General features: G+C 51.0%; 1 protein-coding gene across 8 annotated transcripts in view; it reads right to left on the reverse strand.

The window, feature by feature from the left end:
- Window positions 1-21605, reverse strand: part of HPD (4-hydroxyphenylpyruvate dioxygenase) — a 183333-nt gene that overhangs the window by 35643 nt on the left and 126085 nt on the right. For 2 of the 8 annotated variants that reach the window (XM_056534996.1, XM_056535033.1), the window contains one exon: window positions 19493-19570. The exons of the other annotated variants lie outside the window; for them this stretch is intronic. In XM_056534996.1, the coding sequence (XP_056390971.1) occupies window positions 19493-19570 (78 nt within the window). The remainder of the gene's footprint in view (window positions 1-19492; window positions 19571-21605) is intronic. 8 annotated transcript variants of the gene reach the window in all.

A 21605-nucleotide genomic window follows, 5' to 3' on the forward strand; every position in this document is an offset into this window, starting at 1 on the left:
TTTTCGTGATGAGGTCCGATGCACATTAGGAGAGGTTCCGTGCGGTAACGCACGGTACAGTCCAATCTTTCATTGTTAACAGAATTGATGTAGAGGGGTCTGGCGAGACTGGTCACCGGGATGTTGAACCTGTTGATGAGAGAGGCCAAAATAAAATTTCCTGCAGATCCGGAATCCAAGAAGGCCATAGTAGAGAAGGAGAAGGTAGAGGAAGATATCCGCACAGGCACAGTAAGGCGTGGAGAGGCAGAGTAGACATCAAGAACTGTCTCATCTTTGTGCGGAGTCAGCATACGTCTTTCCAGGCGGGGAGGACGGATAGGACAATCTTTCAAGAAGTGTTCGGTACCGGCACAGTACAGGCATAGATTCTCCATGCGGCGTCGTGTCCTCTCTTGAGGTGTCAAGCGAGACCGGTCAACTTGCATAGCCTCCACGGCGGGAGGCACAGGAACGGATTGCAGAGGACCAGAGGAGAGAGGAGCCGGGGAGAGAAACCGCCTCGTGCGAACAAAGTCCATATCCTGGCGGAGCTCCTGACGCCTTTCGGAAAAACGCATGTCAATGCGGGTGGCAAGATGAATAAGTTCATGCAGGTTAGCAGGAATTTCTCGTGCGGCCAGCACATCTTTAATGTTGCTGGATAGGCCTTTTTTAAAGGTCGCGCAGAGGGCCTCATTATTCCAGGATAATTCGGAGGCAAGAGTACGGAATTGGATGGCGTACTCGCCAACAGAAGAATTACCCTGGACAAGGTTCAGCAGGGCAGTCTCAGCAGAAGAGGCTCGGGCAGGTTCCTCAAAGACACTTCGGATCTCCGTGAAGAAGGAGTGTACAGAGGCAGTGACAGGGTCATTGCGGTCCCAGAGCGGTGTGGCCCATGACAGAGCTTTCCCAGACAGAAGGCTGACTACGAAAGCCACCTTAGACCTTTCAGTTGGAAACTGGTCCGACATCATCTCCAAGTGAAGGGAACATTGCGAAAGAAAGCCACGGCAAAACTTAGAGTCCCCATCAAATTTATCCGGCAAGGATAATCGTAAGCCGGAAGCGGCCACTCGCTGCGGAGGAGGTGCAGGAGCTGGCGGAGGAGATTGTTGCTGGAGCTGTGGTAATAGCTGCTGTAGCATCACGGTCAGTTGAGACAGCTGGTGACCTTGTTGCGCTATCTGTTGCGACTGCTGGGCGACCACCGTGGTGAGGTCGGCGACAACTGGCAGTGGGACTTCAGCGGGATCCATGGCCGGATCTACTGTCACGATTCGGCTGGCAGGAGGTGGATCCTCTGTGCCAGAGAGGGATTGGCGTGGACCGTGCTGGTGGACCGGTTCTAAGTTGCTACTGGTATTCACCAGAGCCTGCCGCAAAGCGGGATGGTCTTGCAGCGGCGGTAGCAACCAGGTCGTATCCACCAGCAACGGCTCAACCTCTCTGACTGCTGAAGATAGGCGCGGTACAAGGGAGTAGACAAGAGCAAGGTCGGACGTAGCAGAAGGTCAGGGCAGGCAGCAAGGATCGTAGTCAGGGGCAACGGCAGGAGGTCTGGAACACAGGCTAGGAACACACAAGGGAACGCTTTCACTGGCACAATGGCAACAAGATCCGGCGAGGGAGTGCAGGGGAAGTGAGGTATAAGTAGGGAGTGCACAGGTGAGAATACTGATTAGGCCTGCTGCGCCAATCAGTGGCGCAGCGGCCCTTTAAATGGCAGATACCCGGCGTGCGCGCGCCCTAAGGAGCGGGGCCGCGCGCGCCGGGACAACACAGACGGGGAACAGGTCAGGTACGGGAGCCGAGATGCGCATCACGAGCGGGCGCATCCCGCATCACGAATCGCATCCCGGCTGGGAGTAATATCGCAGCGCACCCGGTCAGCAGGTCTGACCGGGGCGCTGCGAATGAGAGAACGCTGCGAGCGCTCCGGGGAGGAGCGGGGACCCGGAGCGCTCGGCGTAACAGCTGGGTTATTCTGCTTCCTTTTTCACTAAGCTGTTGTTTCTACATAACCTATTTCTACCTTGTTACGCCGAGCGCTCCGGGTCCCCGCTCCTCCCCGGAGCGCTCGCTTCACTCTCCCCGCTGCAGCGCTCCGGTCTCATCCTCTGAGCCGGGGCGCTGCGATTCCGCTGCCTGCCGGGATGCGATTCGCGATGCGGGTAGCGCCCGCTCGCGATGCGCACCCCGGCTCCCGTACCTGACTCGCTCTCCGTCTGTCCTGTCCCGGCGCGCGCGGCCCCGCTCCCTAGGGCGCGCGCGCGCCGGGTCTCTGCGATTTAAAGGGCCACTGCGCCGCTGATTGGCGCAGTGGTTCCAATTAGTGTGTTCACCTGTGCACTTCCCTATATCACCTCACTTCCCCTGCACTCCCTTGCCGGATCTTGTTGCCATTGTGCCAGTGAAAGCGTTCCTTGTGTGTTCCTAGCCTGTGTTCCAGACCTTCTGCCGTTGCCCCTGACTACGATCCTTGCTGCCTGCCCCGACCTTCTGCTACGTCCGACCTTGCTTCTGCCTATCCCCTTGTACCGCGCCTATCTTCAGCAGCCAGAGAGGTGAGCCGTTGCTAGTGGATACGACCTGGTCACTACCGCCGCAGCAAGACCATCCCGCTTTGCGGCGGGCTCTGGTGAAAACCAGTAGTGGCTTAGAACCGGTCCACTAGCACGGTCCACGCCAATCCCTCTCTGGCACAGAGGATCCACCACCCGCCAGCCGGCATCGTGACAGTAGATCCGGCCATGGATCCCGCTGAAGTTCCTCTGCCAGTTGTCGCTGACCTCACCACGGTGGTCGCCCAGCAGTCACAACAGATAGCGCAACAAGGCCAACAGCTGTCTCAACTGACCGTTATGCTACAACAGTTACTACCACAGCTTCAGCAGTCATCTCCTCCGCCAGCTCCTGCACCTCCTCCGCAGCGAGTGGCCGCTCCTGGGCTACGCCTATCCTTGCCGGATAAATTTGATGGGGACTCTAAGTTTTGCCGTGGCTTTCTTTCCCAATGTTCCCTGCATCTGGAGATGATGTCGGACCTGTTTCCCACTGAAAGGTCTAAGGTGGCTTTCGTAGTCAGCCTTCTGTCCGGAAAAGCCCTGTCATGGGCCACACCGCTCTGGGACCGCAATGACCCCGTCACTGCCTCAGTACACTCCTTCTTCTCGGAAATCCGAAGTGTCTTTGAGGAACCTGCCCGAGCCTCTTCTGCTGAGACTGCCCTGTTGAACCTGGTCCAGGGTAATTCTTCCGTTGGCGAGTATGCCGTACAATTCCGTACTCTTGCTTCAGAATTGTCCTGGAATAATGAGGCCCTCTGCGCGACCTTCAAAAAAGGCCTATCCAGCAACATTAAAGATGTTCTGGCCGCACGAGAAATTCCTGCTAATCTACATGAACTTATTCACCTAGCCACTCGCATTGACATGCGTTTTTCCGAAAGGCGTCAGGAACTCCGCCAAGATATGGACTCTGTTCGCACGAGGCGTTTCTTCTCCTCGGCTCCTCTCTCCTCTGGTCCCCTGCAATCTGTTCCTGTGCCTCCCGCCGTGGAGGCTATGCAGGTCGACCGGTCTCGCCTGACACCTCAAGAGAGGACACGACGCCGTATGGAGAACCTCTGCCTGTACTGTGCTAGTACCGAACACTTCCTGAGGGATTGTCCTATCCGTCCTCCCCGCCTGGAAAGACGTACGCTGACTCCGCACAAAGGCGAGACAGTCCTTGATGTCTACTCTGCTTCTCCACGTCTTACTGTGCCTGTGCGGATGTCTGCCTCTGCCTTCTCCTTCTCTACTGTGGCCTTCTTGGACTCTGGATCTGCAGGAAATTTTATTTTGGCCTCTCTCGTCAACAGGTTCAACATCCCGGTGACCAGTCTCGCCAGACCCCTCTACATCAATTGTGTAAATAATGAAAGATTGGACTGTACCATACGTTTCCGCACGGAGCCCCTTCTTATGAGCATCGGATCTCATCACGAGAGGATTGAACTTTTGGTCCTCCCCAATTGCACCTCGGAAATTCTCCTTGGACTTCCCTGGCTTCAACTTCATTCCCCAACCCTGGATTGGTCCACTGGGGAGATCAAGAGTTGGGGGTCCTCTTGTTCCAAGAACTGTCTAAAACCGGTTCCCAGTAACCCTTGCCGTAACTCTGTGGTTCCTCCAGTAACCGGTCTTCCTAAGGCCTATATGGACTTCGCGGATGTTTTCTGCAAAAAACAAGCTGAGACTCTACCTCCTCACAGGCCTTATGATTGTCCTATCGACCTCCTCCCGGGCACTACTCCACCCCGGGGCAGAATTTATCCTCTCTCTGTCCCAGAGACTCTTGCCATGTCTGAATACGTCCAGGAGAATCTAAAAAAGGGCTTTATCCGTAAATCCTCCTCTCCTGCCGGAGCCGGATTTTTCTTTGTGTCCAAAAAAGATGGCTCCCTACGTCCTTGCATTGACTACCGCGGTCTTAATAAAATCACGGTTAAGAACCGCTACCCCTTACCCCTCATCTCTGAACTCTTTGATCGCCTCCAAGGTGCCCACATCTTTACTAAACTGGACTTAAGAGGCGCCTATAACCTCATCCGCATCAGAGAGGGGGATGAGTGGAAAACGGCATTTAACACCAGGGATGGACACTTTGAGTATCTGGTCATGCCCTTTGGCCTGTGCAACCCCCCTGCCGTCTTCCAAGACTTTGTCAATGAAATTTTTCGTGATCTGTTATACTCCTGTGTTGTTGTATATCTGGACGATATCCTAATTTTTTCTGCCAATCTAGAAGAACACCGCCAGCATGTCCGTATGGTTCTTCAGAGACTTCGTGACAATCAACTCTATGCCAAAATTGAGAAATGTCTGTTTGAATGCCAATCTCTTCCTTTTCTAGGATATTTGGTCTCTGGCCAGGGACTACAGATGGATCCAGACAAACTCTCTGCCGTCTTAGATTGGCCACGCCCCTCCGGACTCCGTGCTATCCAACGCTTTTTGGGGTTCGCCAATTATTACAGGCAATTTATTCCACATTTTTCTACCATTGTGGCTCCTATCGTGGCTTTAACCAAAAAAAATGCTGATCCCAAGTCCTGGCCTCCTCAAGCAGAAGACGCCTTTAAACGACTCAAGTCTGCCTTTTCTTCAGCTCCCGTCCTCTCCAGACCTGACCCTTCCAAACCCTTCCTATTGGAGGTTGATGCCTCCTCCGTGGGAGCTGGAGCTGTTCTTCTACAAAAAAATTCTTCCGGGCATGCTGTCACTTGTGGTTTTTTCTCTAGGACCTTCTCTCCAGCGGAGAGGAACTACTCCATCGGGGATCGAGAGCTTCTAGCCATTAAATTAGCACTTGAGGAATGGAGGCATCTGCTGGAGGGATCAAGTTCTCCTGTTATTATCTACACCGACCACAAGAACCTCTCCTACCTCCAGTCTGCCCAACGGCTGAATCCTCGCCAGGCCCGGTGGTCTCTGTTCTTTGCCCGATTGAATTTTGAGATTCACTTTCGTCCTGCCGATAAGAACATTAGGGCCGATGCTCTCTCTCGTTCCTCGGATGCCTCAGAAGTTGAACTCTCTCCGCAACACATCATTCCACCTGACTGCCTGATCTCCACTTCTCCTGCCTCCATCAGGCAGACTCCTCCAGGAAAGACCTTTGTTTCTCCTCGCCAACGCCTCGGAATCCTCAAATGGGGTCACTCCTCCCATCTCGCAGGTCATGCGGGCATCAAGAAATCTGTGCAACTCATCTCCCGCTTCTATTGGTGGCCGACACTGGAGACGGATGTTGTGGACTTTGTGCGAGCCTGCACTATCTGTGCCCGGGATAAGACTCCTCGTCAGAAGCCCGCTGGTTTTCTTCATCCTCTGCCTGTCCCCGAACAGCCTTGGTCTCTGATTGGTATGGATTTTATTACTGATTTACCCCCTTCCCGTGGCAACACTGTTATTTGGGTGGTCGTTGATCGATTCTCCAAAATGGCACATTTCATCCCTCTTCCTGGTCTTCCTTCTGCGCCTCAGTTGGCTAAACAATTTTTTGTACACATTTTTCGTCTTCACGGGTTGCCTACGCAGATTGTCTCGGATAGAGGCGTCCAATTCGTGTCTAAATTCTGGAGGGCTCTCTGTAAACAACTCAAGATTAAATTAAATTTTTCTTCTGCATATCATCCCCAGTCCAATGGACAAGTAGAAAGAATTAACCAGATCTTGGGTGATTATTTGCGACATTTTGTTTCCTCCCGCCAGGATGACTGGGCAGATCTCCTCCCATGGGCCGAATTCTCGTATAACTTCAGGGTCTCTGAATCTTCCTCCAAATCCCCATTTTTTGTGGTGTACGGCCGTCACCCTCTTCCCCCCCTCCCTACTCCCTTGCCCTCTGGTCTGCCCGCTGTGGATGAAATTTCTCGTGACCTTTCCACCATATGGAGAGAGACCCAAAATTCTCTCTTACAGGCTTCATCACGCATGAAGAAGTTCGCGGATAAGAAAAGAAGAGCTCCTCCCGTTTTTTCCCCTGGAGACAAGGTATGGCTCTCCGCTAAATATGTCCGCTTCCGTGTCCCTAGCTACAAGTTGGGACCACGCTATCTTGGTCCTTTCAAAATTTTGTGTCAAATTAATCCTGTCTCTTATAAACTTCTTCTTCCTCCTTCTCTTCGTATCCCTAATGCCTTTCACGTCTCTCTTCTCAAACCACTCATCCTCAACCGTTTTTCTCCCAAATCTGTTCCTCCCACTCCTGTTTCCGGCTCCTCGGACATCTTCTCTGTCAAAGAAATTTTAGCTTCCAAAAAGGTCAGAGGGAAAACTTTTTTTTTAGTGGACTGGGAGGGTTGTGGTCCTGAAGAGAGATCCTGGGAACCTGAGGACAACATCCTAGACAAAAGTCTGCTCCTCAGGTTCTCTGGCTCTAAGAAGAGGGGGAGACCCAAGGGGGGGGGGTACTGTTACGCCGAGCGCTCCGGGTCCCCGCTCCTCCCCGGAGCGCTCGCTTCACTCTCCCCGCTGCAGCGCTCCGGTCACATCCTCTGACCTGGGGCGCTGCGATTCCGCTGCCAGCCGGGATGCGATTCGCGATGCGGGTAGCGCCCGCTCGCGATGCGCACCCCGGCTCCCGTACCTGACTCGCTCTCCGTCTGTCCTGTCCCGGCGCGCGCGGCCCCGCTCCCTAGGGCGCGCGCGCGCCGGGTCTCTGCGATTTAAAGGGCCACTGCGCCGCTGATTGGCGCAGTGGTTCCAATTAGTGTGTTCACCTGTGCACTTCCCTATATCACCTCACTTCCCCTGCACTCCCTTGCCGGATCTTGTTGCCATTGTGCCAGTGAAAGCGTTCCTTGTGTGTTCCTAGCCTGTGTTCCAGACCTTCTGCCGTTGCCCCTGACTACGATCCTTGCTGCCTGCCCCGACCTTCTGCTACGTCCGACCTTGCTTCTGCCTATCCCCTTGTACCGCGCCTATCTTCAGCAGCCAGAGAGGTGAGCCGTTGCTAGTGGATACGACCTGGTCACTACCGCCGCAGCAAGACCATCCCGCTTTGCGGCGGGCTCTGGTGAAAACCAGTAGTGGCTTAGAACCGGTCCACTAGCACGGTCCACGCCAATCCCTCTCTGGCACAGAGGATCCACCACCCGCCAGCCGGCATCGTGACATACCTCCTATGCCCTTCGGTCGGACCCCTGGATTGCGACTTTTGGCTGTTCTTCAGATCGTGCTCCTGTGCTACCTGCCCTGACCTCAGATTTTTACAGACCTCTATTGTTTATTTTTATTTGCTATTTTTATCGGTTCCTGCTACTGAGTTCCATACTTGAATAAAGAAAAGCCACTTCCCGATGTTACATAAAAACCCATCCTTACCTTGGAATCCGCAAGAGCACATGATTCCAAGTGTGCACTCAAGCAGCAAATGGCTGCAATGACACAAGCCATCTAAGAAGTGCAAGCAAGCCAAGAGGCCCTGTTACAAAGGAAATAAGACTGTGAAAGGAGAGGGGCAGAGGCTACGGCCTTGCCTCATTCCCTACCTACACAGCCTCCTTACCTTCTTGATTCAGCTGCATGTTTTGAACACACTATGCTGGGAATTAGCAGGTATCACCTTAGTATCACCTTGCCTTAAAGGAGATATCTGGCCAAAAGTGGTAAAAATAGAAACTTAAATTATATATATATATATATATATATATATATATATATATATATATAGTGTCCCGGTACCATATTTCATAAGTTACCTTGTGGTGAGGTCACCAAAGACAGAGTCCCTAGGAACAGTGGGGGGTCCTCTACCTTAGCTAGCTCCTCGTCACCCCATAGTTAGTTAATATTTATGTGAATAAATATGTAAATATGTCTATTAAAGATTCCTACCTTTGGTGGTTCTCATGACGTGATCACCCACAATGCAATGTAACAGTGAGTGACAGCTGATTGGACCAATCCAAACCGGCCAGCCCCTGCCCATATAAGGGAGCTGCGCCATCTTGATCGCTCTCTTGGGTTGCTGACTCTGGATGAGGTAGGACCTCCGCAGCTTACAAGACAAATTACTAGGCCTAAGCCTTGCGGCCTAAGCCTGCGCTAGAGACAGATAGTTCATACAATTCCCTGCTACCTCAGCAAGATCTCCGGACCTACTCAAACCCCAAAATCCGGCGGATCTATGCAAATACAATCCTCTAAAGCTAAAGTGAACTTTCCGGTCCTAAGCATCTGTCAGTAACTGCTGTGCTGTTTCAATAGACTCTGTTATCTGGACTGTTACTGTTATTGCAAATACAGAAAATCTTCAGTAAAGATTCGTAAGTTTTAAGTTCAGCACTGCTGTGGACAATCTATTTATTTCACACCACCAATCGCTCTTGGGAAGGGTGGCGATAGGCCCAGCATCACTACAGAGTTTTAACCCACACCCTGGGGTCACGAGTGACAAGGGTTAACAGCGCCCTTTCAGTATCTAAAACAGCAACACCCCAACTAATCTACACCCCACAAGGCTTTCCATACAGTTCCTCACCACAAAGCCTTTTTGGCGTCGCACGAACAGGATTCCGGTGTGTGCCTGCTGCTGTTGCCACTGGTAAAATTGTAGTCCCCCCCCCCCCCAAAAAAGTAACAGACTTTATTCATGTGTCGCAGACCGCATTACAATGTACAGGAGCGGTGCGTGTGGTGCGAATTACAGGGGGGCCATGCGAAAAGTAAGGGGGGGGAGGCGAAGATTTATTTGCTGCAATGTGTAAACTGCGAAACGAATTCATGCTACGATCCTCTGGTCCGGTCAGCACGGGAGGAGTTAACCTGCTGCCGGAGAAGCGCGCCAAGAAGTCCCGCGCTGCGCCACGATCCGCCCCTGGGCGTGGCTGCCAAGTTGCCGTGTCGCAACCGAAAGGGAAATTGGAAACAGAGGAGTTGTTTCTGGGAGGACCGGAAGTCGGGGCTGCACCGATGACGTCCTTCCTGCCGGCCGCCATTTTGGGGAAGCCCAATATAAAAGACTCCACGCACAGTGACCTCTACAGTCTGCACAGGGAGCCGGAGAGTACAGACATGGTGGAGAGCAGCGTTCCACGTGGTGAGAACAGCAAAATGGTGCCAGAACAGCGGAAAGTTGTGACAGTCGCAGCCCAACTATTCCAAGAAATTGCAGACCGTCTGTCACTGGATGAAGAGGGGGCCTGCAATCTTCCCCACTACCCGATGACGACGATGACTGGCCGGACACACCTCCAGCGGAGAGCACAGGGACACCTGGAGGTGCATCACTGGTGAGATTGTCCCCTCACCACAGAACTTGGGGCTCGTGGGCAGAAATCCCATCGGAGGAGTCTGCAGTGAGTACACCGCAAGAGGCGGCCTTTTCTTCCTCCTCCAGCCCTGAAGCTGAAATACCCCTATCCAGATTGCCGAGTGCATGACCGTGTTCACCAGATTTGCCCCAGTGGATTTTTGGGGACGAGCCGGGACTCATCCAGTATATGCATGCAGTTCTACAACCTATACCTGGGAAGCCACTCCCACCAATTCCAGCCGCACAAAGAGAAAGGGCCCGTCAAGAAGCCAAGCTGGCTGAGTTGATGGACAAATTAAAGGCCCGACACAGAGAACTGTACGCCCCAAAGCATGTACATTTGCCTCCTGAGGAAATAATTTGTTATCAGGAGAATAGTAAAGAAATGGAAGCACTCTACATCCGCCAATGGGATCATCCCCGAGAAGAGGAGAAGCCTCTGGAACGACGAAGAGCAACTGTGGCCAAGTTCGACAAGGTCAGAGGTTATGGGACACTCCTAGATTGCCATACAGGGCAAACCATCCTCGTAAACCGGCGAGCAGTACAGAGGCCGTATCTGCACAAAAAGTTCTACTCTCTGGAGGTGGGTGAGATAGTGGAGTACACTCCCGTCCAGGGCCTGCGTGGAGAATGGGCTGCAGCGGTCACAAGACCAACAGATTGGGAATCGGATCCCTTCAACCTGAGGCCCAAATGGTCTGCTCCTGATGCCTCCACCACCGTACTCAAGGAGGAGGGGCCTCCACAACATCAATCATCTTCTGTGTACAGCAAAGTATCAAGTCCTGCTCAAGACCAAGAAAGTAAACCCAAATTGCGGGCACCAAAGACCGTACCTAGACCCTCTCGGAGCAATGAGAGTTTGTCTGTTCCAGAGGTACCAACGTACGTACCTAGGCCCTCTCAGAGCAATGAGAGTTTGCCTCCTCCACAGGTACCAACATATGTACCAAGGCCCTCTTCCGACGTGGAGAGTTTGCCTGCTTCCAGGGTACCGACGAAAGTGCTTTGGTCCACTCCTGATATGGAGATGAGGCTAAAACCTTATGCACAAACCTTGATCCCGACCAGGAAGCCCCTGGTCACTTTGAATCCTACTGTTACTCATTCTACTCTCACCAATGTGGTGTGGGAGAGTTACATTAACTCCCAGCCAGCCCCTGATGTAGGAAGGGCTAGGGGGTCTACAAGAGGCACAAGAAGATTCCGGAAAAATGTCTTTTGAAGGACTGTAAAGTAATGTCTGTTGCTTTTCTTTGCTAACCACTTTTGTTTTCCAGTAACAAAGTTCAAGAAAATGTGCCTAGCAGGACTATGCTAAGACTGTTCCAGTTTCAAGTTCAGCAACGTAACCATCAAGCTTTGTGCCTGACCATTAGGTCAAGAGACTCCTAGCCAGTAGGAGATTCATAAGTTTTATGCCTGGCTGATTGTGGTAAGGCCGTGTTTCCCATGGACTCCTAGTGTAGGTGGACTGCAGATCCTTACACGTCCGTTCTATGTACATAACCCTATATTCATAAGGACTCTCTTGCTAAAATTTGCACTTATCAGGTGTATGCGCCTGAACCTTGTTGGAGTGTTAATAATTGTGTAAGCCTGTGTAATAAAAATGGATATGGTTCCTGTACACAGAAAAAATAGCTTTGTGTCTGTGTACATAAAACGTAAGTAAATGTTGTACACGAAAAATGTCCGCTAGAGGCACGTGTACACAAAAGAAACAATTGTCAGTAGTCCTGGTACACAAGTACATACACTAGGAACATTTACAAGGTGTTTTAGCAGTTGCTAAATGGGTGACTCTCCCGACTCCTCCAAGAGTAGCATTGTTACAGTCGCCAATTGCTAGCACCGGTCTCAAAGGACTGCACAGGGTAAACTACCCTTAAGGTACCAAGATTCACATTCAGTACCTGCACACATTAGTACCTTCAATAACCCACTTCAATGTACTATACTACCTTTGTCTTTTCAGTACACCAAATTGCTCACTTAAATGTACTACCTCAGTCTTCTGAGTACACAAAACTAAAATAGATCTCACATTCAAGAAACCCTTTAGGAATTGTAGCCTATTGATATCCAATTCCTGCCAATGTTAGGTACACTCATATTACTCTTCTCTTTATTACGTGTGTGAGATGCTCTACCTGGCCAGTAGATGCTCTTGCGAGCTTAAAATGAGACACGTATTTCTAAAGGTAACCTAGGTAGGTTATACTGTTGTGTTCTAGGGGTAAGTAGCGTGTAGCCGATAGACCCTAGTAGCTAACCTTATTGGTAGAGAGCCTCAGGCAAGCCAATATACCCTTCTGTGTACTAACAGGTGACTCATCGTGGCAAAAAAAGAAAAAATGTGGTGAGATTTCAAAAAAATGTTTAGACAGCTTGAGACTAAATGTATAGAAAGCTGTATATAAATGTCTAGTGAGCTTCATAAATATCTTAAGAACTGCATAAATGTCTAGTTAGCCTCATAAATGTTATGGAGAGCTATAGAAATGTCTAAGGAGCTAGAAACTAAAGGTTGGATAGCTTCAACAATGTCTAGTTAGCTTCAAGATGTATAGTAAGCTTCATAATGTCTAGAGAGATTCATATTGTCTAGTCAAGATACTAGTAAGTGTATCCAGAAAATGTGAAGGTATCCAATGTTTATTCAGATTTTGTCAGGATGTATAGAAAGTATTAATAATCCTGTCCTTGTCCCTGTTACGCCGAGCGCTCCGGGTCCCCGCTCCTCCCCGGAGCGCTCGCTTCACTCTCCCCGCTGCAGCGCTCCGGTCACATCCTCTGACCCGGGGCGCTGCGATTCCGCTGCCAGCCGGGATGCGATTCGCGATGCGGGTAGCGCCCGCTCGCGATGCGCACCCCGGCTCCCGTACCTGACTCGCTCTCCGTCTGTCCTGTCCCGGCGCGCGCGGCCCCGCTCCCTAGGGCGCGCGCGCGCCGGGTCTCTGCGATTTAAAGGGCCACTGCGCCGCTGATTGGCGCAGTGGTTCCAATTAGTGTGTTCACCTGTGCACTTCCCTATATCACCTCACTTCCCCTGCACTCCCTTGCCGGATCTTGTTGCCATTGTGCCAGTGAAAGCGTTCCTTGTGTGTTCCTAGCCTGTGTTTCCAGACCTTCTGCCGTTGCCCCTGACTACGATCCTTGCTGCCTGCCCCGACCTTCTGCTACGTCCGACCTTGCTTCTGCCTACTCCCTTGTACCGCGCCTATCTTCAGCAGCCAGAGAGGTGAGCCGTTGCTAGTGGATACGACCTGGTCACTACCGCCGCAGCAAGACCATCCCGCTTTGCGGCGGGCTCTGGTGAAAACCAGTAGTGGCTTAGAACCGGTCCACTAGCACGGTCCACGCCAATCCCTCTCTGGCACAGAGGATCCACTACCTGCCAGCCGGCATCGTGACAGTAGATCCGGCCAGGGATCCCGCTGAAGTTCCTCTGCCAGTTGTCGCTGACCTCACCACGGTGGTCGCCCAGCAGTCACAACAGATAGCGCAACAAGGCCAACAGCTGTCTCAACTGACCGTTATGCTACAACAGTTACTACCACAGCTTCAGCAGTCATCTCCTCCGCCAGCTCCTGCACCTCCTCCGCAGCGAGTGGCCGCTCCTGGGCTACGCCTATCCTTGCCGGATAAATTTGATGGGGACTCTAAGTTTTGCCGTGGCTTTCTTTCCCAATGTTCCCTGCATCTGGAGATGATGTCGGACCTGTTTCCCACTGAAAGGTCTAAGGTGGCTTTCGTAGTCAGCCTTCTGTCCGGAAAAGCCCTGTCATGGGCCACACCGCTCTGGGACCGCAATGACCCCGTCACTGCCTCAGTACACTCCTTCTTCTCGGAAATCCGAAGTGTCTTTGAGGAACCTGCCCGAGCCTCTTCTGCTGAGACTGCCCTGTTGAACCTGGTCCAGGGTAATTCTTCCGTTGGCGAGTATGCCGTACAATTCCGTACTCTTGCTTCAGAATTGTCCTGGAATAATGAGGCCCTCTGCGCGACCTTCAAAAAAGGCCTATCCAGCAACATTAAAGATGTTCTGGCCGCACGAGAAATTCCTGCTAATCTACATGAACTTATTCACCTAGCCACTCGCATTGACATGCGTTTTTCCGAAAGGCGTCAGGAACTCCGCCAAGATATGGACTCTGTTCGCACGAGGCGTTTCTTCTCCTCGGCTCCTCTCTCCTCTGGTCCCCTGCAATCTGTTCCTGTGCCTCCCGCCGTGGAGGCTATGCAGGTCGACCGGTCTCGCCTGACACCTCAAGAGAGGACACGACGCCGTATGGAGAACCTCTGCCTGTACTGTGCTAGTACCGAACACTTCCTGAGGGATTGTCCTATCCGTCCTCCCCGCCTGGAAAGACGTACGCTGACTCCGCACAAAGGCGAGACAGTCCTTGATGTCTACTCTGCTTCTCCACGTCTTACTGTGCCTGTGCGGATGTCTGCCTCTGCCTTCTCCTTCTCTACTGTGGCCTTCTTGGACTCTGGATCTGCAGGAAATTTTATTTTGGCCTCTCTCGTCAACAGGTTCAACATCCCGGTGACCAGTCTCGCCAGACCCCTCTACATCAATTGTGTAAATAATGAAAGATTGGACTGTACCATACGTTTCCGCACGGAGCCCCTTCTTATGAGCATCGGATCTCATCACGAGAGGATTGAACTTTTGGTCCTCCCCAATTGCACCTCGGAAATTCTCCTTGGACTTCCCTGGCTTCAACTTCATTCCCCAACCCTGGATTGGTCCACTGGGGAGATCAAGAGTTGGGGGTCCTCTTGTTCCAAGAACTGTCTAAAACCGGTTCCCAGTAACCCTTGCCGTAACTCTGTGGTTCCTCCAGTAACCGGTCTTCCTAAGGCCTATATGGACTTCGCGGATGTTTTCTGCAAAAAACAAGCTGAGACTCTACCTCCTCACAGGCCTTATGATTGTCCTATCGACCTCCTCCCGGGCACTACTCCACCCCGGGGCAGAATTTATCCTCTCTCTGCCCCAGAGACTCTTGCCATGTCTGAATACGTCCAGGAGAATCTAAAAAAGGGCTTTATCCGTAAATCCTCCTCTCCCGCCGGAGCCGGATTTTTCTTTGTGTCCAAAAAAGATGGCTCCCTACGTCCTTGCATTGACTACCGCGGTCTTAATAAAATCACGGTTAAGAACCGCTACCCCTTACCCCTCATCTCTGAACTCTTTGATCGCCTCCAAGGTGCCCACATCTTTACTAAATTGGACTTAAGAGGCGCCTATAACCTCATCCGCATCAGAGAGGGGGATGAGTGGAAAACGGCATTTAACACCAGAGATGGACACTTTGAGTATCTGGTCATGCCCTTTGGCCTGTGCAACGCCCCTGCCGTCTTCCAAGACTTTGTCAATGACATTTTTCGTGATCTGTTATACTCCTGTGTTGTTGTATATCTGGACGATATCCTAATTTTTTCTGCCAATCTAGAAGAACACCGCCAGCATGTCCGTATGGTTCTTCAGAGACTTCGTGACAATCAACTCTATGCCAAAATTGAGAAATGTCTGTTTGAATGCCAATCTCTTCCTTTTCTAGGATATTTGGTCTCTGGCCAGGGACTACAGATGGATCCAGACAAACTCTCTGCCGTCTTAGATTGGCCACGCCCCTCCGGACTCCGTGCTATCCAACGCTTTTTGGGGTTCGCCAATTATTACAGGCAATTTATTCCACATTTTTCTACCATTGTGGCTCCTATCGTGGCCTTAACCAAAAAAAATGCTGATCCCAAGTCCTGGCCTCCTCAAGCAGAAGACGCCTTTAAACGACTCAAGTCTGCCTTTTCTTCGGCTCCCGTCCTCTCCAGACCTGACCCTTCCAAACCCTTCCTATTGGAGGTTGATGCCTCCTCAGTGGGAGCTGGAGCTGTTCTTCTACAAAAAAATTCTTCCGGGCATGCTGTCACTTGTGGTTTTTTCTCTAGGACCTTCTCTCCAGCGGAGAGGAACTACTCCATCGGGGATCGAGAGCTTCTAGCCATTAAATTAGCACTTGAGGAATGGAGGCATCTGCTGGAGGGATCAAGTTTTCCTGTTATTATCTACACCGACCACAAGAACCTCTCCTACCTCCAGTCTGCCCAACGGCTGAATCCTCGCCAGGCCCGGTGGTCTCTGTTCTTTGCCCGATTTAATTTTGAGATTCACTTTCGTCCTGCCGATAAGAACATTAGGGCCGATGCTCTCTCTCGTTCCTCGGATGCCTCAGAAGTTGAACTCTCTCCGCAACACATCATTCCTCCTGACTGCCTGATCTCCACTTCTCCTGCCTCCATCAGGCAGACTCCTCCTGGAAAGACCTTTGTTTCTCCACGCCAACGCCTCGGAATCCTCAAATGGGGTCACTCCTCCCATCTCGCAGGTCATGCGGGCATCAAGAAATCTGTGCAACTCATCTCCCGCTTCTATTGGTGGCCTACTCTGGAGACGGATGTTGTGGACTTTGTGCGAGCCTGCACTATCTGTGCCCGGGATAAGACTCCTCGCCAGAAGCCCGCTGGTTTTCTTCATCCTCTGCCTGTCCCCGAACAGCCTTGGTCTCTGATTGGTATGGATTTTATTACTGATTTACCCCCTTCCCGTGGCAACACTGTTATTTGGGTGGTCGTTGATCGATTCTCCAAAATGGCACATTTCATCCCTCTTCCTGGTCTTCCTTCTGCGCCTCAGTTGGCTAAACAATTTTTTGTACACATTTTTCGTCTTCACGGGTTGCCTACGCAGATTGTCTCGGATAGAGGTGTCCAATTCGTGTCTAAATTCTGGAGGGCTCTCTGTAAACAACTCAAGATTAAATTAAATTTTTCTTCTGCATATCATCCCCAGTCCAATGGACAAGTAGAAAGAATTAACCAGATCTTGGGTGATTATTTGCGACATTTTGTTTCCTCCCGCCAGGATGACTGGGCAGATCTCCTCCCATGGGCAGAATTCTCGTATAACTTTAGGGTCTCTGAATCTTCCTCCAAATCCCCATTTTTCGTGGTGTACGGCCGTCACCCTCTTCCCCCCCTCCCTACTCCCTTGCCCTCTGGTCTGCCCGCTGTGGATGAAATTTCTCGTGACCTTTCCATCATATGGAGAGAGACCCAAAATTCTCTCTTACAGGCTTCATCTCGCATGAAGAAGTTCGCGGATAAGAAAAGAAGAGCTCCTCCCGTTTTTTCCCCTGGAGACAAGGTATGGCTCTCCGCTAAATATGTCCGCTTCCGTGTCCCTAGCTACAAGTTGGGACCACGCTATCTTGGTCCTTTCAAAATTTTGTGTCAAATTAATCCTGTCTCTTATAAACTTCTTCTTCCTCCTTCTCTTCGTATCCCTAATGCCTTTCACGTCTCTCTTCTCAAACCACTCATCCTCAACCGTTTTTCTCCCAAATCTGTTCCTCCCACTCCTGTTTCCGGCTCCTCGGACATCTTCTCTGTCAAAGAAATTTTAGCTTCCAAAAAGGTCAGAGGGAAAACTTTTTTTTTAGTGGACTGGGAGGGTTGTGGTCCTGAAGAGAGATCCTGGGAACCTGAGGACAACATCCTAGACAAAAGTCTGCTCCTCAGGTTCTCTGGCTCTAAGAAGAGGGGGAGACCCAAGGGGGGGGGTACTGTTACGCCGAGCGCTCCGGGTCCCCGCTCCTCCCCGGAGCGCTCGCTTCACTCTCCCCGCTGCAGCGCTCCGGTCACATCCTCTGACCCGGGGCGCTGCGATTCCGCTGCCAGCCGGGATGCGATTCGCGATGCGGGTAGCGCCCGCTCGCGATGCGCACCCCGGCTCCCGTACCTGACTCGCTCTCCGTCTGTCCTGTCCCGGCGCGCGCGGCCCCGCTCCCTAGGGCGCGCGCGCGCCGGGTCTCTGCGATTTAAAGGGCCACTGCGCCGCTGATTGGCGCAGTGGTTCCAATTAGTGTGTTCACCTGTGCACTTCCCTATATCACCTCACTTCCCCTGCACTCCCTTGCCGGATCTTGTTGCCATTGTGCCAGTGAAAGCGTTCCTTGTGTGTTCCTAGCCTGTGTTTCCAGACCTTCTGCCGTTGCCCCTGACTACGATCCTTGCTGCCTGCCCCGACCTTCTGCTACGTCCGACCTTGCTTCTGCCTACTCCCTTGTACCGCGCCTATCTTCAGCAGCCAGAGAGGTGAGCCGTTGCTAGTGGATACGACCTGGTCACTACCGCCGCAGCAAGACCATCCCGCTTTGCGGCGGGCTCTGGTGAAAACCAGTAGTGGCTTAGAACCGGTCCACTAGCACGGTCCACGCCAATCCCTCTCTGGCACAGAGGATCCACTACCTGCCAGCCGGCATCGTGACAGTCCCTCTGCCTTAGGGGACAGGCGCCGGGGTCGACTTGTTTTAAGTAAGGGGGTTGTGGTGTCCCGTTACCGTATTTCATACGTTACCTTGTGGTGAGGTCCCCAAAGACACAGTCCCTAGGAACAGTGGGGGTCCTCTACCTTAGCTAGCCAGTCTTCACCCCATAGTTAGTTAATATTTATGTGAATAAATATGCAAATATGTCTATTAAAGATTCCTACCTTGTTTGCGTTGCAGGACCTGCGGGTCATGTGACTAAGTTCAGAACTCTATGGTTTGCTGGAGGACCTTTGGTGGTTCTCATGACGTGATCACCCACAATGCAATGTAACGGTGAGTGACAGCTGATTGGACCAATCCAAACCGGCCAGCCCCTGCCCATATAAGGGAGCTGCTCCATCTTGATCGCTCTCTACGGTTGCTGACTCTGGATGAGGTAGGACCTCCGCAGCTTACAAGACAAATTACTAGGCCTAAGCCTTGCGGCCTAAGCCTGCGCTAAAGACGGATAGTTCATACAATTCCCTGCTACCTCAGCAAGATCTTCGGATCTAATCAAACCCCTAAATCCGTCGGATCTATGCAAATACAATCCTCTAAAGCTAAAGCGAACTTTCCGGTCCTAAGCATCTGTCAGTCACTGCTGTGCTGTTTCAATAGACTCTGTTATCTGGACTGTTACTGTTATTACAGAAAATCTTCAGTAAAGATTCCGCAATTTTAAGTTCAGCACTGCTGTGGACAATCCATTTATTTCACACTCACCTATCGCTCTTGGGAAGGGTGGCGATAGGCCCAGCATCAGTACAGAGTTTTAACCCTCACCCTGGCGTCACGAGTGACAAGGGTTAACAGTGCCCTTTCAGTATCTAGAACAGCAACACCCCAACTAACCTATACCCCACAAGGCTTTCCATACAGTTCCTCACCACATATATATATATATATATATATATATATGTAAAATGTACCAGTACAGGACATGGTCCTGCACTACACTTAGGCCCTTTCAGGTTGAGTCCCTCAGTGTCCTGGGGGCTCTCCTGCAGTGTCTCCCCTGGTGTTACTTTAATGTTATTTATTGTACTATATGTATAGTCAGTATACTAATGTATAGACAGTATAAAGGACCTTTGGAGGACTAATGCAATTATCTAAAGGACCTTTGAGATGTCACATGTTATGTTATCACGTTGCCCAGAGGGCACCAGCTTACACATGACCGTGACCACAATATATATATTATAATTTTTTCAATACTTTCACTTTTTATGTACTATTCTCACAATATTCCTTCCATACACACACATTAGATTACAAAGTTTACATTTTCATTGTAATTATTAGTTTAGTACCTTCCACTGCCGCCTCCTCTCCTGTGTCTCAGCTGTGGCGTGCGTATCCCCGTATCCTAGGGTGCAAGCGCCGGAGCTCTGAAATTTAAAGGGCCAGTACGCCCATAATTACTGTTTGCACCTGACACTATATTATAAAGACCCTGCACCTCCCACACTTCCCTGCCAGATCTTTAGTGCCCCTAGCCTGAGATTAAGCAACGTTTATAGCCTGTTAGCCTTACTCGTGTTCCCAGACCTTCCGCTACGTTATTAGACTCCGCACCTTTGCCACCTGCCTTGACCTTCTGCTTCGTTTGACTATGCTACTGCCTTGTCCTTCAGTACCTCGCCTTGCCCAGCTACCTGTGTGGTCGAGCCGTGTCGGGGGTAGCTATCGATAGGGCAGGTATGTGCGCCTCAGCCAGTCACAGGCCATCTCACACTCCGAGAGTTGAGCAAAAGGGAGTGTGACATTGCAAATTGACATGTCGCCTGCACCCAGCAAAGTGGAGACGACTGTCATCATGTGTGCTAAGAACTACTGGACTTCCTGCCTGAAGGAAAAGCTGAGAGAATAGGGTAAGTGCTCAGCAAAGATTACACTTGTACATTACAAAGTTATAAAAATTTAACGTGGTGCTTTATAAAGGTAATTTAATTTGGCTGCAGTTCCGCTTTAAATGCCACTTTGGAGGGCCTTATCGTGAAGGTAAGAAAAGTAACGCTCCTTACTTCCACTGCCTCAATGCTCCGAATCCTCCAGAGACTCTGTGCCCATGTTTTCCCCTCCACTATGGCCAGCAAACATAGGGTACCAATGCAGATATACTCCTTGCACTTTCAACTGTTATTGGTGGCCTGCGGACTAAGCCTATTAGCAGTTAAAAGGGCAAGGAGAACCACAGAGGGGTACATTTTTACCCCATACTATATGTCTCAACCTGCCAGTTTATGATGCTTCCTCATTTCTCCTTATTCCTGTTTCCTTACAGCTGGGCAGGAACAAGACCAAGCTATAGACCCAGGTGCCATTATAGACCCAGGTGCCAACAGCTGTTTCTTGGACTCTTGCTGCATGTCTCAGTCAACAAACATGCACCAAGACACATCCTTCTTTCCTCCACATGGTTGATGGAAGCAAACTCAAAACCTGTCACCTTGGAATCCCATCCAACCCATATGACCATGGGAAAACAGCATGAAGAACAGGTTGTATAGGACATAGTTCCCTCACCCTCGTTTCTTGTTATCCCACTTATCACATGGCTGAAGAAACACAACCCTTCTGTTGACTGGAAATCTGGCAAACATAAACTTTCCTCTCCTCATTGTAAATCTACATGTCTATAACCACCCTGCAGACAACAGTCTCTTTTAGCCATCACCATTGGTCCACCCCTAGCACAAAAATACCAGGAATATTCAGATGTGTTTGAGAAGAAAGGGGCTGATATTCTACCACCCCATCCACAGTATGACTGTCTTACCCCATCAACTATCTTTATTGTCGTAACTACTCCTTCTCAGAACCAGAGCCTCAAAACCTGAAGGAGTACATAGTGCAGTGTTTCCCAAACAGTGTGTCAGCAGCAGATCCCAGGGGTGTTGCGCGATCACTCGATCCCACAGTAGAAGCCACTGCTGGTCACTGTTCTTAAGTGGTCATGGCTCTGGGGGGGGGGCAGCTGCCTGCCCCTGCAGTAGTCTCGGCACAGAAGAAGAAGAGTGCTGTTTACACAGCGGTTTTCTGCGTCCAGGGCCGTCCAGTCAAAGATTATTTATCTATAAGCGCATGTCAATGACGCACCTATAGTTTATGCGGTGCTTGGCTGATTGACAGTGTGAAGAGCAATTGGTTCCTTGTCCTTGCAATCACTTTTGTGGCTGCCCGAACACCTATCCTTTGCGATCTGGCACATGAGATGACATCATCATCATCAGGGCCGTTTGAAGGAATTTGGGGGCCCCAAGCAAAATAGACACCATACGCACGCAAAGCCTACAGGAACCACAGCATAGCCATACAGTTTAAGTTCACCCACACTTTTCGCCCCCTCCATGTTCTCCTCACCCCCTTCTCTGTGTTCTCCTCATCTCCGCTTCTCCTCACCTCTTCCATCCCTGCGTTCTC

This window comes from Hyla sarda, chromosome 1, assembly GCF_029499605.1.
Source record: "Hyla sarda isolate aHylSar1 chromosome 1, aHylSar1.hap1, whole genome shotgun sequence".
NCBI lineage: Eukaryota > Metazoa > Chordata > Amphibia > Anura > Hylidae > Hyla > Hyla sarda.